The 18,467-nt window shown below is 36.1% G+C and overlaps 1 protein-coding gene across 1 annotated transcript in view; it reads right to left on the bottom strand.

Moving 5' to 3' along the window:
- Eip75B (Ecdysone-induced protein 75B) overlaps positions 1 to 13,787 on the bottom strand; it is a 122,047-nt gene extending 108,260 nt beyond the window's left edge. The window contains exon 1 of the mRNA XM_070652492.1: positions 13,326 to 13,787. Within this exon, the coding sequence (XP_070508593.1) occupies positions 13,326 to 13,758 (433 nt within the window). The 5' untranslated portion in view covers positions 13,759 to 13,787. The remainder of the gene's footprint in view (positions 1 to 13,325) is intronic.
- Between the last annotated feature and the right edge of the window lie 4,680 nt (positions 13,788 to 18,467).

The raw sequence follows: 18,467 nt of genomic DNA, 5'->3' as shown, positions 1-18,467 counted from the left end.
GCAAGTTGCACTTTCGAATCTTCACAGTTGAGTGGAAATGAAGACTATTGCAAAATTATTATTAGATATTGTGTGTGTGTGTGTGTATATACAGCAGGAAGGTCGTTGACTGCTGTCTATGTTGAAAATAGAAGACAAGTTATCATAAAGCTCATGCTTTATTCGCTTTTTTGAGACGTGAAACGAGTTTTTTATTTTTTTATTTTTTCATGCTTTATGAAGAAGAATTTGAAAAGCGAAAAGAGATTTTCTCTTGGGTTGGGTGTGGGGGGTGGCATGGTGTGAGACATGGCATGGGGTTCGCTCCCGAACAGCACAAGTCGGTTAAATCAAGTTCAGTGTTCTGAAGTTCATAAACTCACAAAATGACTCTGGAAGGTGAACTTCATTGAGCAAATTGGAAGGGGGTAGGGTGGGCGTCAGGTGGAACGAGGGGTTGAGGAACAGGGGAACTGAAGAGAAGATACTAGGGAACTCAGCATATAAACCGAATCCAGCATTAAGCCAGGATCATGCCAGTCTGAGATTGGATTTTGGATTGATTTACCGACTTATGTAGTTGGGCTACTAAGGGCTATTTTTGGGGTTCAGGTGACTTCACACTTGAGTTTTGAGGTTCAGGTGCCTTCACACTTGAGTTTTTGAGGTTCAGGTGCCTTCACACTTGAGTTTTGAGGTTCAGGTGCCTTCACACTTGAGTTTTTGAGGTTCAGGTGCCTTCACACTTGAGTTTTGAGGTTCAGGTGCCTTCACACTTGAGTTTTTGAGGTTCAGGTGCCTTCACACTTGAGTTTTGAGATTCAGGTGCCTTCACACTTGAGTTTTGAGGTTCAGGTGCCTTCACACTTGAGTTTTGAGGTTCAGATGCCTTCACACTGACCAAAACTGCCTCAAAATCCATCAAAACCAATTAAAATTCCCAACAACCCGACGCAAAATCGCATCCAAAAACAGAATGCAATAAAAACTTTCACTTAGTGGTGCCAATGTCGAGGCCACGACAATTCATGTCTCATATATGATAAATAACAGGCTTGTTGTTCAAAGATAAAGTCAGTCAGTCAGTCTGACTTGTTGTGTGTGCTTAAAATAGAAATGAAAATACACAAAATATAAAAAAATTCATGAAATTCTTAACTCGAATGCGGATGAATGTGCAAAATGCGTGGGATGAACAGAGAGAAGAGATGAGAAAGAAATTTTTGTTTTTAAATTGGGAATGAGTGAGTTTTTTGGGTGATTTTGGAGAGTTAATCGTTTGTGAGAAAAGGGGCATAGTAGGCAAAGGGAAAGAGAAATATAGAGGGTGGCATGGGGTAAGGATTGCATGTGAATGGCACCTGAACTCAAAAACTCAAGTGTGAAGGCACCTGAACCTCAAAACTCAAGTGTGAAGGCACCTGAACCTCAAAACTCAAGTGTGAAGGCACCTGAACCTCAAAAACTCAATTGTGAAGGCACCTGAACCTCAAAAACTCAAGTGTGAAGGCACCTGAACCTCAAAAACTCAAGTGTGAAGGCACCTGAACCTCAAAACTCAAGTGTGAAGGCACCTGAACCTCAAAATTCATTTGTGAAGGCACCTGAACCTCAAAATCACTCAATAACTCCAAAATTCACTTTCATCATTCAAAACATTCCATTTCCACCTCATAGATCCAAAATAAACATAAAAGTGAGACGAGAGTTCATCGAACTGCTCGCAAGTAGCAACGCAAAAAATCAAGTAAAAGTTGTTATTGTCGAATGCGAAATTTATTTTCACTTAAATAACATAATTTTATCGATTGTTAAAGACTTAGAAAGTACTGTGAATGCATTGAGATGAAATTCCGGTGAAATTTGAGGTTATGCTGCAAACTTTACAGACAGAATCTTCAAAAAATACCACAAAAACCCGAGAATCAACTCAAGTAAAGTCAATGAATGTCTGCGACATTCTTTCATCCTCCGGCAACTTAAAATGCTCGTCAATTCACGATCCTTAACCTTCGTCATCAAGTAAGAACATAACAGTAAAGTAAGTGCTGTTCTCATGTCACAGACGAGAATGCAGACAAGTGGAATTAGGGGAGCAAATAACTCTTTTTGATAGATGTGGAGCATAACAACAACAAAATGGTACTTGAGAAAGGTTTGTGAGGAGAAAATGTGGAAAAATTCGACAAGTAAGGGAGGCAGGGTGGGGTGGTGAATAAGACGTATTTCTTGAAATACTGCTATATTAAAGTTTGCAGTCATTTTGCAGTTGCCATTTCAATTTGGATCAAATTCTCAAATATCCACAATCATCCTTATCAACCACTTCGACAAGTTAGAAAGTCATGGTGGGTTGGTGACTAAGGCGCATTTTTTTGGAATCTTGGCATTTTAATGATGACTTTCGTGTTTGAGTTACAAACCTCAAATTGCATCTAATTCCCAAAAATCTGCTCTCACACCTCACAACCATTTCGACAAGTTAGAAAGTCATGGAGTAAGGTGACTAAGGCGCATTTCTTGAATTCTAACTTTGCTAATGCTGATTGTCGTTATTCAATTGCCACCCCAAATTGGATCAAATTAACGAATATCCACAACCGCACCACCCAAATCACAACCCTAACCACCTCCCCAACCCAAATACATAACCTCAAAACCACCCCACTCTACCCACCTTCCCACATCTAACAACATCATCAACACATCCACAACAAATCAATAAAATAAACACAACTTTCAATCAATGTCATTGACCTAAACAGACGTCATGTCTAAATGAAAAGTGAATTTATGTGCTATGCTGTGCTGCATATATAGTAACAGCAGCATCACCATCAATAATCGCAGACCAAAAAAAAAGAAGTGAAATCACGCAAGACACAGCAACAAAATAAAGTTTCTCGTGTCTCACATTTTTTTTTAAATGAAAAATCGAAAGTTTTTGTTGGATTTGGATTGGGTTTGGAAGGGGGATTTTGGGGGGAAATGGGTGATGGGGAGCTGGAGGGATGAATGGGGTTTGATATTAGGGGTGATTTTAAAGGGTTTGAAGGTGTTGACAAGTTTCAATTATTATCAAAAAATTCAAGAAAACTCAGAGAACATTTGGTAGAATTTGACACAATTTGGCATTAATTTCAATCAATTCCATAAACTTGACCCTACTGGTCAATACCTATGGATCTCCTACATGATGCTACTATGCTTCTTAACCATACCACGTGTGGCTCAGCTTCACATCAATGATCTACAGCCGTCAGTCTCAATCAAAACTGTACTGACATTGCTTAATGACAAATCATGGGGTATGATGGGGTTTGGGGGTCAAATTTCCAGCTATACCCCTAGTCACAATGCTTAATCATCCACCAGATTATCTATCTACAGCATATCCTACACTGTATACAATAATTCACATTCCACACAAAGTAATTAACACACAAAAAAAAATTATTATTTAAAAATTAAATTCTGTGAAGTTTTTCAACGCAGAAAATTGAGAGTTTTTTTTTTGATTATTTTACGTGCTTTTCCTCAATAAAGTCAATGAACCCAGACAAAAAAAATTTGTTCATTTTCACGAATAAAAAAAGAAAATTCTTTATTTCTTTGTTGTAGAGTTGCAGAAATAAAAAAAGAAGTAAATTTGAAGCTGTCGAGAATTTTGAGAAGGTATTGGAAGGTATTGAGGCTGTATTTGGATGGTGCATGGTAGTATGAAGCATAATAGGCAGGACTTTGGGAGTTTAGACACTCGACACTCTAGAAGACGCCTTCAATGAAGCTCTTCCGCCTTCCTGAGCCATTCTGGAAAGCACATGTTCCAAAAATGACCGAAAATCCGATTCCAGATCGACTTGACTCTGACTTGATGCTGAATTTCATTAAATTTGACCTACAAGTTGAGTCGCTCTAGCCAGGCACCAAATTTTCATCCATTTCTTTATGTCATTTCATGTGCTTTGCTACTAAGCATGCTCAACTACTAAAAAAAGCATCAAAATAAAGGAAGAATTGGGAGGACTCCAATGTGGAGTCCAGACTCCAAAAGTGAAATCCGGACTGCAGGGACTTTCTGACTCCACGGACTTTCGGAGTCCGGACTCCAAAGTCCTGCCAATTCTGAATTAAGGAACAAAATAACCCCCTCGTGACAGGAAAAGCCATCAAAATTTTTGGGTTGCGTTTGGTCAACAAATAAAGGAAAAAACTCTTAATAATTTCCATATTTTTTCCTCTAAATTAACATACTTAATTAAGTAATGAATATAAATTAATAGCTTAACAAATAGCTTATTATTTGATGGATATCGTGGTCAAAATATGCAAATTTTAATTGCTTGGTTGACATTGTTTTTTGGAAGGTCATTGAGGATGGTAATGACCAGAGAGTGGCTGTCTCAAAAACGACCGTTAATTTTTTGTTAAATAAAAATTTTTGAGTTCAAAATTCAAATTTTTTTTGACCGTTACTTTTTCCTCTAATGTCGAAAAACTCGAATTTGAGAAGGCCACACTCTGGTAATGACTTTTTTGGAGGCTATGTATTGTGGTAGGAAGTGAGTTTTTGGATTTTGAAGGGTACAGAGGAGTTTGCAGTCCATGAGTGGGGAGACCTCATTGATTAAGGGCAGTAGTTGCAGAGTCCCTCGGAGATAAGCAAACTTAAGTTCAATTCTACCTTTTAAGAGTCTATCGGGATTACGACAGAGCTAGCAGGACTCCAAAAGTCCAAAAAGTATGAAATCGCCTCCCAAAAAAAGTGGAGTTGCTTCCAATGGAGTCCTGCCATCTCTGTTTTAGGAACATGACGAAGGACGGTAATGAAGGTATGCCAGTTAGATGTCAAAACTGAGAATTTGTACAAGCTTTGTGATACAGCAAGCAACAGAGTAAGGTGGAAAGCCTTTTGTAGTAACCTAAGCTTCACATCGGAGCATGGTTCTAGTAAGTAAGTAAGTAAGTAAGTAAAATCAATTCTGAGAGTTTGTAGGGACGTGGGAAGCATGGGATTGAACCCCAAACTACATCGTTCCTCAATAATTCCCAAAATTTCATTATTAAATGCCATAAAGCCTTCAAATCTCAAGAACAGTGTTGAGCAACCTTTTATTTCTCAGGACACAACTTGGTGGTAACCCTCAACAAAAACAGGACACAGCATACAGTTTTTGGAATTTTCAAACATATTAGAGTATCACAGCACACAAGTTGCCCACCACTGAATCTACCATAACCTACAATTACCCCACATTTTCATATTATATCCTCAAAAAAAATTACAAAATTCACTCAAATTCCACCTAGAAACTTCCACTTCCACTTCTTCCAACAAGCTCCTTCCATCAGGTCACGAAATAATTCATGTCAACCGCTAATTACCATCACATAATCCCCATGCTCATGTCTCATGCTACACCCCAAAAAAAAGCTTCATGCCTTCCTAATGCACATACTCATTTCCTTACACATTTTTCCTCGTCTGCCTTCAAATGGCTTCATATTTTCAACCCATATCGTCTACAGCATTAAAAAAAATGAACTCTTGTGACTCATGACATGCACCAGACAGTGCCTTTTTTAGTGCTTCCATAGAGGAGGAACTTGCGCATTAAAAAATGTGGAGCAGTTAAGACATATCCTGAATAAAATATGTACATGCTTGAGCTTTTTTTTTGGGTTTTCAATATGAATTGGGGTTGGCGACTGTCTGGTGATTGTGAATGTTGTGGAAGGGGAGAGGATGGGGTAGGAGAATAGTTTTTTTTATGGGGGTTGCAATTGAAAATTGTAGTTTTTTTGTAGCATGAATATTGAGGAATGTTAGGACAGTTTGTCCGGTTTTTGGGGATGTATAGTAAAAAAGGGGACGATTTAGGTGATTTAGGATGAAGCATGATATTGAAGCTGTAAAGAAGCACCATGCAAATCACTGGTATTGTCATCCTGGAAAGCATAAGACTCAGAAATGACCGAAAAGTCGGTTGATGTCGATTTGATCCAGGATAAGGCTGGACTTCATCGAATCTGGCTTAAAGCAGAGTGTGGCCGTCTCAAATTCGAATTCTTCGACATTTGATTGTCGAAGAAATTCGAACTATTCGAACTCAACTTATTTTAAAATAAAAATTTACGTTACGAAGAAAAGTATGAGTAACGGTCAAAAAAAAATTTGAATTTTATCGAAAAAAATATTTTTTTTGAAAAAATTAACTGTCGTTTTTGAGAAAGCCACAATCTGGCTTGAAGCTAGAGTAATTCAGTCCTGGTATCGGATTTTTGGTCAATTTTAATGTGCTTAGCGATATCGGTTCCAATACCAATGCTGGAACTAATACCTGGTACTGCCACTTGCGCTAATACTGATGCTGATATTGGAATTGGTATTGGTATCAACACCAATGCACAAACTGCATGACAGAGCTAATCCAAAAGCCTTAAATCAGGTAATTGATCCAAATTTTGGTACCAAACCGGCGTTACACTGGCATGGTACCAAATTCTAACCAAATCAAGTCAGATATAGTTTAAATCCTGCACTGTGCTAGTATCGCAACCAACCTGGGTTTAGATATTTGATCGATTCTCCAATTTGTGCCATTCAGGGAGCAACAATTAGTTCATCCTCTCTGTCTGCTCATCATCTAGACTTCAAACCCCAAAAATGCGCCTTATCCACAACAACACTCACTCAAACATTCCAACTTATTCTTAAATGCCAATGAACGACTGGTTGGAGTGTGTATTCGTTTATTCAGCAGACACAAAAAAAATAATAATAATAATATTGAGCATCATCAAAGCTATAAAAAGCTCTTTACACTTCTTTTATTTTTTGGGTTGGGTGGGGTTGAACAGCAAGCAGACAACGACCGGTATTTTTAACCCACAAAGAGAGAATATAAAAAGAATTAAAAAAATCGTGCGACTGGGGATGAAAAATTATGGAAAATGTTTGAAGTCTTCTTCCCCAATTTTTGTTGTTGTTGTTGTGGTGGATATGCAGGCAGACATTGAATGAATTTGATGTTTTTTGAGGTTATGTGAATGACAATTTTGGTTGTTTTACAGCAGCTATTAAATGCTGTTAAATGATGGAAAATTTGTGAAATTTGGATAATTAAATTCTTATTGATTTGATTGAGAATTGGAGGGTGCGGATTCATTGTGCTGCATATGATAGGAATCAGTTAGTAATTACGGCAGGCAACATACGTTGAGCAGCAAAGCGAGGAGCGTCTTGACCCTGGAAAACCCCTCCATACCAACAAGCTCCCTATTCTTGGCTATCTGAAGCCGGTTTGCTATCTTACTCAGGATACCCTACACTGTCTGCGTAAGAAGGGCTATCCTAGGGTAAATCATCTACATTAACCCTGACCTAGCCCTAAAATACCTTGTATAGAGTGGAGTAGGGTAAACTAAAGCAGTTAAAATAGGGATATTAACATAAGGCTGAGGTAAGGGTAGGTAAAATGTCTTTGAATAGTCCTTATTACCCGGATAAGGTCGAATCCTACCCGAGACAAGATAGAGCATCACGGGTAGATTAAGACACTTACTCCTGGTCAAGGATCCATTTCTGTTCATCCCGACAACACCTAAATGTGAACTTTCGGAAAGGCACGAAAAAAGAATATGTTAATAAGGAAGTGTACTCATGGGTCATGATTCTCTCAACAGATTCATCAGCACCTTACGGTTCCCAATCAATCCAAACCCAATGCTACGCACCCCTTATCTGCCACTCCCTCCCCACAAACACCCACTTCTGAACTAATGAGTTGAAAAATTCATTTTAATTTTAAAAACTTCAACAAACATTTTGTGTGTTAATGTGAATAATGTGTGAGGATTGGTGTTGTATGGCATGGCAGCAGTAGAATGAGAATGGGGTAGTACAAAGGTGGAACAACATAATAACATACAAACGTGGGGGAGAGATTGTAGTAATAACAGACAGTGTCAATGACCAATAAATTGTGCTGTGGATATTAAAATTTTAATAAATTGATTTAATTTTGTTTGTTTTTGTGATTATCGACATGATTGGATGTGTGGGTGATGGATGGGGTCATTGATGTGATTAAATGCTTCAAAATTGAGGGAGATAACCTCAAAATTTGGAAATCTAACCTCAAAATTGAGCAACATAACCTCAAAATTGAGCAAAATAACCTCAAAATTGAGCAACATAACCTCAAAAGTGAGCAACATAACCTCAAAATTGAGCAACATAACCTCAAAATTGAGCAACATAACCTCAAAATTGAGCAACATAACCTCAAAATTATCACAAGACACCCATTCGTTGTCCACTTGCCATAAATTGCTCAACATCACTCGCCATCCACACCGTACACACCAAAAAAAGCAGCACACGATGTCCTATTCGCCTCATAAATCCCATCCACATGTAGCCATATACATAGTGAACTATATGAAGTCACACACAGACAAAATTGAGATGCGACAAGGATAAAACAAGGGCAAATTCATGTTTTTCATGAGGAAAATGAGGAAAAAATTTATATAAAGCAGTGCCATTGCCATAGAAACGAGACGAACAGAAGTGAAACTTTTTACTCGAGTGTTTCAACTTGTGTCTGGAGTGGGACTTGAGTGGATGGAAAGGAAGGAAGATGAATAATGAAAAGTTCTCGTTTTTTTGTGTGCTTTTTTTGCGGGTGGGGTAGGAAGGATGCTGAGGATGTTGGGGACTGAAATTTGGTGTGTTTTGGTGCTGATGACTTGTGAGTCTGGCTTGATCTGTCTGGTTAGTTTTGAAAATTTTGAGGTTAAGTTGCTCAATTTTGAGGTTATGTTGCTGAATTTTGAGGTTATGTTGCTCAATTTTGAGGTTATGTTGCTGAATTTTGAGGTTATTTTGCTGAATTTTGAGGTTATGTTGCTGAATTTTGAGGTTATGTTGCTGAATTTTGAGGTTATGTTGCTCAATTTTGAGGTTATGTTGCTCAATTTTGAGGTTATGTTGCTCAATTTTGAGGTTATGTTGCTCAATTTTGAGGTTATGTTGCTCAATTTTGAGGTTATGTTGCTCAATTTTAAGGTTATGTTTCTTAATTTTGAGGTTATGTTGCTCAATTTTGAGGCTTTCCTATCAATTGTCCAATCTCTGATCTCCACACATCACATAACCCCCATCCCAAATTCTCATAATTCACACATTTCGAGCATGCACATTGTGCGCCTATTGATTCACATTTCATGCACAATCTACACATGCACACACAATTTCTCCCTAGACACTTGAAAGTAACGACTTCGATAGAACATAAATGAGGAAAATTCTGGATCAAGAAGAAGCACAAAAAATCAATAGTTAAACTCTCCCCGACAGGAATGAAATTTGTGAGGAAATAGAAGAAAATAAATTTTGCAGTTGAAAAAATCGGGACACAGTCGAGAACTTTCTATTTGTTCCTGATTTGTTGTTGTTGGGGTTATGTGCTATTTTTGGTTGGTATGGAGGAATTGGGTGGAAGTGGATGATGGCACGTGCTGAAGAATAAATTGCAGCAATAATCAGGATGAGAAGTTGGAGATTTTGAATTTTTGAAAGACGTTAAAAATTTGAATTTTTGAAAGACGTTGAAAAATTTGATTTTTTTTTTTGAATTTTTGAAAGCCGTTACCCAACTTACCCACATCCCTCACCTTCCATCCCTTAAAAATACACAATTTTCAATTTATTTTCTTCCCTCATTTTCCTTCTATTTTTCCTTGCTTTTCATTTTCTCTTTCAGGACATTGACCGAGTGAGGAATAATGGAATGAATGTAGACTATTTATGGGTTTTGTTGCTGCACATTAAACTGTATGCATGTATTAGTGACACACCGAATGAATGAAAATGCTGAAAAACATTTTACTATACAAATGTACTCGATGTTATTGATATGATCGTCGGTTGTTGTTGTTGTTGCTAGTCATTTTGGAGCTTGATAGTATATAGTAAGTTCTGGTGGGAGGAAGTGTAGAATTGAAAATGAAAGGAACGAGTGAGAAAATTGGTGCTGGAAAATGTTTTTCTGGGTTGCAGACTTTGAAGGAAATGAGGAAATTATGTATGAATGTGTAGAGTATTTTGGCATGAATAATGGAAAATTTATGCTAGTTTGTCGCATTAGGCATGCTAATGGGGTGATTCTTTTATTCGGAGTTGATTCTGTTCTATCAAGTCGAGCTAGGTCAAATCCTCTTTGGTTGAAATAGATTGAATCCTCTCGGGTCGAGCAAGATTCTATCCTCTTGGGTCGAGCTAGATTCTATCCTCTTGGGTCGAGCTAGATTATATCCTCTTGGATCGAGTTAGATTCTATCCTCTCGGGTCGAGCTAGATTCTATCCTCTTGGGTCGAGCTAGATTCTATCCTCTTGGGTCGAGCTAGATTCTATCCTCTTGGGTCGAGCTAGATTCTATCCTCTTAGGTCGAGCAAGATTCTATCCTCTTGGGTCGAGCAAGATTCTATCCTCTTGGGTCGAGCAAGATTCTATCATCTCGAGTCGAGTTAGATTCTATCCTCTTGGGTTGAGCTTGATTATATCCTCTTGGGTCGAACAAGACTGAATTCTCTCAGGTCGAGCTACATTCTATCTTCTTGGGTCGAGCGAGATTCTATCCTCTCGGGTCGAGCTAGATTCTATCCTCTTGGGTCGAGCTCAAGATTCTATCCTCTTGGGTTGAGCTCTAGATTCTATCCTCTCAGGTTGAGCCCAAGATTCTAATCTCTCGGGTCGAGTAAACTTCTATCATCTTGGGTCGAACAAGATTCTATCCTCTCGGGTCGAGCTAGATTCTGTCTTCTCAGATCAAACTAAATTACACCCCCTCAGAATCAGCAAATAATCATCCGATTTTATATAAAATTCATCTCCAAATAGTCACGTACAATTCATGCGAGAACCGCACACGTCTGTATTTGTATACGTGCCACAATTCCCTTCATTTTATCACCAAATTGACATTGCATTGCAAAAATAAAATAAAATAAAAATAAAAAAAATCATCCCCTTTTATAAAAATTTTGCTATGCAGCACACAACTACACATGTTTACATGTGTGCGTGCAGACAATTGGATATAATGTAGGGTAGGATAATAGCTTGTGCTGCAAGTGCATGTTATTGTCTTATTTTGATGTTGTATTGGCACTAATACAAGTAAATAGGAACCAATTTTGAGTATGCTGAACTCTCGTGAACTGCGTCCTTAATTTCCTCATGTCTGAATCACCCCGGCAGGCCATCCACAATCCCAACCCTCATCAAACCATACAGCATCCCGCACACAACCTCACATATCCAACTTGACATAATAAACTTCAATAAAACTGTGCAAATAATTGGAATGAAGTAAGGTGGAAGCAGCAGCGACAGCATTCGAGACGTATATATACAATCATTGGAAATGTTAATGACCTACAACTCGCATTTTCTCTTTTTATTTTTTTCTATGATGCTTTACCTTTCCCTCTTTATGTTGATGCTGAATGTTGATACAATTTTATTCAGTTATTTTATCGTGTCTTTTTTTTGAAATGAAATTGAAATTAAATGCTTTATTTGTTGGCGAATGATGATGATGAAGATGAGTGGAGGGGGATTCGGATTCTATCATCTCGGGTCGAGCGAAATTTGGTCCTCTCGGGTCGAGCGAAATTTGGTCATCTCGGGTCGAGCTAGATTCAATATTCTTGGGTCGAGCATGATTTTATACTCTCAGGTCGAGCTACATTCTATCCTCTTGGATCGAGCTAGATTAGATTCTCTTGGGTCGAGCTAGATTCAATCCACTCAGATCAAGATAGATTCTATCCTCTTGGGTCGAGCGAAATTTGGTCCTCTCGGGTCGAGCTAGATTCAATATTCTTGGGTCGAGCAAGATTCTATCCTCTTAGATCGAGCGAGATTCTATCCTCTTGGATCGAGCTAGATTCTATCCTCTCAGGTCGAGCTAGATTCTATCCTGTCAGGTCGAGAAAAATTCTATCTTCTTGGGTCGAGCAAGATTCTATTAGGTCGAGTCCTAGATTCCATCCTCTAAGGTCGAGCAAGATTCAATCCTCTAGGGTCGAGCGAGATTCGGTCTGCTCGGGTCGAGCTAGATTCTATCCTGTCAGATTTAGTCAGTCTAGTCATCCATGCATCAAATTCGCAAATCTTCCATCCACAATCATATCCCTTACTACTCAACACTTAGTAAAATACACTACAATACATCATGTCATAGGCATACAACATCACCTCACTACGTCCCATCCTCATCCCCCACATCAAACATTAAATGTATCTACAGAACATACATTACTTGAAGCAGCATATAGTCATAGTAAAATTCACATCCCATCCACCCACCATGCAAAGACTAATGGGATGATGCACATAAACTACATTCATGAACATGCTCGATGTTGCCAGCCATTATACATGCTGTATATGAAATGAAAGGAAATGAAACAGAAAACACAAAAAAAAGGGAGCAGAAGTGAAAATTTTATTGATTTTGTCTGGCTTTTGTTGAGCGAAAAAAAGAATAAATGGGAAAAATTGGGAAATGAAGATTATTTTTTTTTTGCACAATGATGGCGTCTGAAATGTGTTTTTTTGGATGTGCTGTGCATGTATACATGAGTTGTTGTTTGTTTTGGAAGGGAATTTATGTATTTTTGAATTTTTCGGGCTTATTTAGTATTTATAAGGTTTGATATAGTGAAGATTAGGTTCAGCTTCAGCTCAGCCTTAGTTCAGCCTTAACTTAGACTCAGATAAACCAAAGCTTCAGCTTCAATCTCAGCTTGAGCCTAAGCTTCAGTCTCAGTCTCAAGCTCAGCTTCACGCTCAGCTTCAGTCTCAGACTCACTTTCAGCTTCAAACTAAGCCTTAATCTTGGCTTCAGCTTCAGCCTCAGCTTCAGACTCAGCTTCAGACTCAGACTCAAGCTCAGCTTCAGACTCAGCTTCAGACTCAGCTTCAGCCTCAGCTTCAGACTCAGCTTCAGCCTCAGCTTCAGACTCAGCTTCAGCGTCAGTTTCAGTCTCAGTCTCAGACTCAGACTCAACCTAAGACTCAGACTCAAGATCAGCTTCAGACTCAGCTTCAGCATAGCTTTAGACTCAGCCTCAGACTTAGCTTCAGTCTCAGCTTCAGCCTAAGTCTCAGCTTCAGCCTCAGCCTCAACTTCAGCTTCAGTCTCAGACTCCAGCTCAGCTTTAGTCAAACAAGTAACTTACAATATCTACCCTCCCAATAGCTTCATTCCTTCCATAATTACATCATATTTCCCATCCCAATAATCCCCAAAAAAATAAAATTTCACTCACCCAAATCAGGCATCGAACTTGACGGCTCCTCATTGCTTATAATTTTCATTTTATGTCCACCACTACTTCCAACAGATGCTGTACTATGAGCATTACTGACAGCAACAACAGTCGATGTTGGCGGTGCCATTTGATGCTGATGTTCAGTCTTGAAGCTTTCACTGCTTGTGACTTGATAGCCACTGTCGTCGTACAGCTGCCGGCCATCCTTAATCACACGAAATTGTTGATGCTGTTGTGGAACTGCTGGTCGGTAAATGTGATGTTGATGATGGTAGTGGGAGGAGGATGGCTCGGGCGATGATGTGGACGAGATTGAGGATCTTTTGTAGAATTGTGGGATGTGATCCTCGATGTCTTGTGACATGTGACTGTCGATGTGATCGAGGATTAGTTGGTGATTTTCGTACAGTTTGGATGGTGAATGGAGCATCTTTTGTGGATTTTTTGGTGATTATTTAAGGATAATTTAAAGTTATGTTGAGTTTTTGAGGTTATGTAATTGAATTCTTAGGTTATTCTACTGGATATTGATGGTTGTGTTCATCAGATCCAACTTCTGGCCAGATTTTGATGAACTTTAAGGTTATGTTAAGTCACGAAGGATTTAATGTTGATTATTCCTGATTTTTAGGTTAGGTTCTTGCAGAATTCTTGGACTTTTATGTTTTTTTTGAAGATTTTTCGATTTTTGACAAATTTTTGCAATTTTTGAGCACTTTTTTTAAATTTTAATTTTTTAAAATTTCTTTTTTTTTTAATTTTGAGGTTATTTTCACAATTTCTTTTTGAATTTTTCACTATTTTTAAGTTGAAAATTTGAATTTTGACTGCAAATTTTCACTTTTTAATTTCAAATTTTTTAGGTTTTTTTCACTGTTTTTGTTTTTAATATTTTGCAATTTATTAAACTTTTTGAGTTTTAAATTTGCAATTTTTCTTTATAATTCTTTTAAATTGTTAAAATAAATTAAATAATTTAAATTGTGGATAATTATTTGAATAAATAAAAGTATAGTTGAATAAATATTTATGACTTTTAGGTTATATATCGTTTAAATAAAATACAGTTCAATAAATTAGAATAAATAGGTAATAAATAAATTATTAATAAATTAATGTTGATTATATTTCTAATTTTAGGCTTATATTGGTGGGGTAGGTTTGCGATTATTTTAAGTGAGTTTTAACTTAAATTTTTAATTATTTTGCAAAATTATTATTTTATTATTTTACTTGTTTTTAAGTTTCTTGAAATTCTTAGTTTTTTATCCTTTTTTGACGGTTTTAAGGCATCAGTCGTCGATTATTTAGTCTCAAATTTTATGAAATTTAAAATTGACAATTTTTTGTGGTTTTTAAATTTTTAAATTGCAACTTTTTGTAATTTTTGAATTGAATTTGCAAAATTTTTGATTTATTTAAATTTAAATTTCCAGTTTTTTAAATTTTCAAGTTGAAAGTTTCTAGTTGTCAACTTTTTGAATTCTTTTGATTTAAAATTTCACTTTTATAATTTTTTGAGTTAAATTTGAAGTTTGTTTTTTGGTACTTTTAAGTTTTATTTTGCAATATTTTCCACTTTTTTGACACAATTTCCCATACTAGAAATTCAATTTTTTTTTATTTAAATTTCAAATTTTCTTTTTAAATTTTTTAATATTTTTGTTCAATTTTTCAAATTTTAATTTCAATTTTTTAACTTTAATTCTCAATTTTTTATTCAATTATCTTTTTCCAAAATAAAGTCCATTAAGTTCAATTATCGACACTAATTCTCACTTAATATTCCATATCAAATCTGCTTTTTTCACTTCCAAAATTAGCGTCGTGTGAATTTATTTCACATTAAAAAATTTACAAATTCTTTTTAATATTTTTGTTATAGCTTTTACAGCAGCAATTAAGCTCAAGTTCCACTCTCAATTTCTAATCTCGCTTCTTATTTTGCTTTGTTTTGATTTTCACTTTCAGTCTAGTTTTTTTTTACTTTAAATTGAGATTTTTCACAAGTTTTTTTTAATTTTCACTTTTTGAGGTTAATTTTCTTTTTAATAATAGAATTTTGATCTTAAAATGACACATTTTGGGTTGCATTTTTTGAGTTTTTTGGGGCAATTTTCAGTGATTTGTTGAGAGTTTTGTTTTGACAATTTTGAGGTTAAATTGGATTTGTTGTTGTTGTTGTTGACAATCTTAATTGCCGGTTCAGAGTCTCATTTGATGACGAAACTGTCTAGATCCTTGTTTAAAATATTTGTAGGTTATGTTTTGAAAAATTCAATTTTTTTTTCAATTTTTTCACTTTTTTCTTTCAATTTTTGAAAATTGTTTTTAATTGAACTGTTTAATTTTTCAAACTTTTTTGATAATTTTCAAATTAATTTAATATTTTTTTCAATTTTTTACACTTTTTTAAGAACTTTAAAAAATTTTCAAAAATTTTTAAACTTTTTCAGATTTTTTTAAGTTTTTTTTTTAATTTTTTAAATTTTTTTTTCAATTTTTGTCAGTTTTTTTATTATTTTTTTAAAATTTATTTGTCAACTTTTAAGTTTTATTTTCAAAATTAATTTCAATTTAATTTAACTCAATTTTACATTGAATTTTAATTTTTTCACATTAAATCACTTTTAAATTTTGTTAATTTATTTAAATTTCACTTTTAAATTCCTCAAATTTGATTCCAAAATATCGTCACAAAACTCAACTTAATTAATTAATTTTTTAAAATTCCAGTTTACAAAAATTTTAAAAATTTTCAAATTTAAATCACACAAAAAAAGTTAAAAAAAAGTCAAATGTGTCTGAGATTAAAAATAAAAGATTTTTTTTAAATAATTTATTGTTTTTTAAATAAAATTGTGAGTGAATTTGCGTCCGTTTACGATACCGGCAAAGTTAAAACTGAAGCGGCGGCGACTATTTTTTTTTCTTTCCTTTCCATTTTGTTTCTGCTGCATGCAAAAAATTTTTTTTTATTTTCTTTTTTTTTCTCTGCTTTTTTTTTGTGTCTGCTGTTTTGTGTGCCAAGTTGAGTTTTTCCTAAACAAAAATAAAAAAAGCTCGTTTTGTGGATGCAGTTTTTGAGTATTTAATGGAATTTTAAATAGTTTTGCGTGTTTTGATTGAGGTATTTAGTGGATAATCTGGTATGTCGATGGATGCAAGGGTGCGAAACTCATTAGTCATGTCACTATCAATTTTGATGGTTTTAATTAGCTTTAGAACCTTGACCGGCAAGCACATGCATTAGAAACGACCGTAAATCGGGAACTAAACCAGCATGACCCTAGTCCAAAGCCAGACTAAATGGAATCGTGTGTCACCACAAGCCAGGCCCAAGTCAGACTCTTGCCGGATTTATGGCAATTTTTAAGTCATGTGCCTTCCGGGTTTTTTGTTCTGTATTTTTATTCTGTATAATTGCCCAAACTGATAGTAAAAGAGCTCGTGGGAGATTAAATAGCTCTTGGAAGGATGCTGTCAAAATAAGTAATTGGCAAACGGAAGGTTACGATAGAGCCAGCTTAGGCGTCAGCTGAAGGAGGCCATAAATCACACTTGATCTGTACATCCAGCAAAGTAAGTATGAAATGAAGTAAGTATTGTCCTAACTAGAGTTGGCATGACTCCAATAGTCCGTCTATAATGAACTCCAAAATCCGAATCCGGTGGAGTCCAGACTGCTAACTCAAAATGAAGTCCTACTAATTTTGATTCAAACCAGATAGGACAAACTAGAAGGACTGTCAGTACAAATAATGCAGCAAATATTGAATAAGTGCTAAAAATTCTATTTCTTCGACTTTGTCTTAGTTCCATCTAAGAACTGTTGTGTTGCGGAGGGGTTGAAGGTTGAATACCAAAACCCGTGCCGGTATACAGATGACCAATAACTGTTCTACAGGATTAAGGGAACTTGATATTGAGAATAAGACTTTTGGGTCTTGGGTGCAATTTTCGATTTAATGTCTCGAATAATTGGATTTGGGATCAAATTAGATCTTTTCAAAGTAGATGCCGGTACTGACCAGCGACGAAACGGCGATCGTTGTTGAAGATATTAGTCGCCCATCGGAGATCGGTCGACGTTAAGCGCCGATCGCTGGGGATCGAAGGTTGCAATGAACAGCTGTTTTCCAACGCTGTTTTGAAGTTATGTATCCTAACAGACAAAGAGCTTACTCTGAGTATTAGCGAGCATGCTCATTTGTATTTTAGATATAGCTATTGATGGTAGATGCATCTGGAAATGCATCTAAAATAAACAATAAGTCATTGAAATGCCTTTTACTAATTTATTTGACACACAAAAAACAAGCTATTAATAATCACAACTTTTTATTTTATTTTGAACAGAACTTGATAAGATAAGGTTTGGCAGTGAAACAAAAAAATACACGAAAAATTCAACACCTTCAAATAATTGCGATTTAATTTTTTGGTCTTAATTGTGTATTGGTGTTCAAAATGGTCAGATTTTGGAGTGCATTCTTTAGGTGTCTCTGTAGTAGTGGTTTTGTAGTGTTTTGTCTAGTCGACATTGAGACTGAAAACGAGACCGAAAGTGGCCGAATAACTGAGCAACCGAGTGACTGAATGACTGAGCAACAGAACGAGTGAGCAACAGAATGACTGAGCAACCGAGCAACCGAGTGAATGAGCAATCGAGTGACTGAGCAACCAGATGACTGAGCAACCAAACGACTGAGCAACCAAACGACTGAGCAACCAAACGACTGAGCAACCGAGTGACTGAGCAACCAAACGACTGAGCAACCGAATAACTATGCAACCGAATGACTGAGCAACCGAGTGACTGAGCAACCGAGTGACTGAATGACCTTCAATCCCAGCAGCCCAATGTCCAACTTCAAGTAGAAGTCAAACAAATCAAACCTCAAAATCACGATAATAGCCACGGACAGCAATCAAACACATAAAAATGAACAATTCAGCGATAAAAACTTGCACTTTTTTGATATTTTTCCATTTCCATTTCTTCTTCTGCTGCTTCGCTGTCATCGTCAGAATCACAAAAGCCATTTAAAGCTATAATTTGTACATGATAAGGAACAAAATTCTCTTTTTTTGTGGTTTAGATAAAAAAAATTACTTTTTATGGTACATGATTAAAAA

Source organism: Chironomus tepperi, unplaced genomic scaffold (genome assembly GCF_022539635.2).
Source record: "Chironomus tepperi strain 1889 unplaced genomic scaffold, CSIRO-AGI_Ctep_v1 contig_7, whole genome shotgun sequence".
Lineage (NCBI taxonomy): Eukaryota > Metazoa > Arthropoda > Insecta > Diptera > Chironomidae > Chironomus > Chironomus tepperi.
Note: the sequence above shows the minus strand (reverse complement) of the source record. Positions and strands in the feature narration are given on the sequence as shown.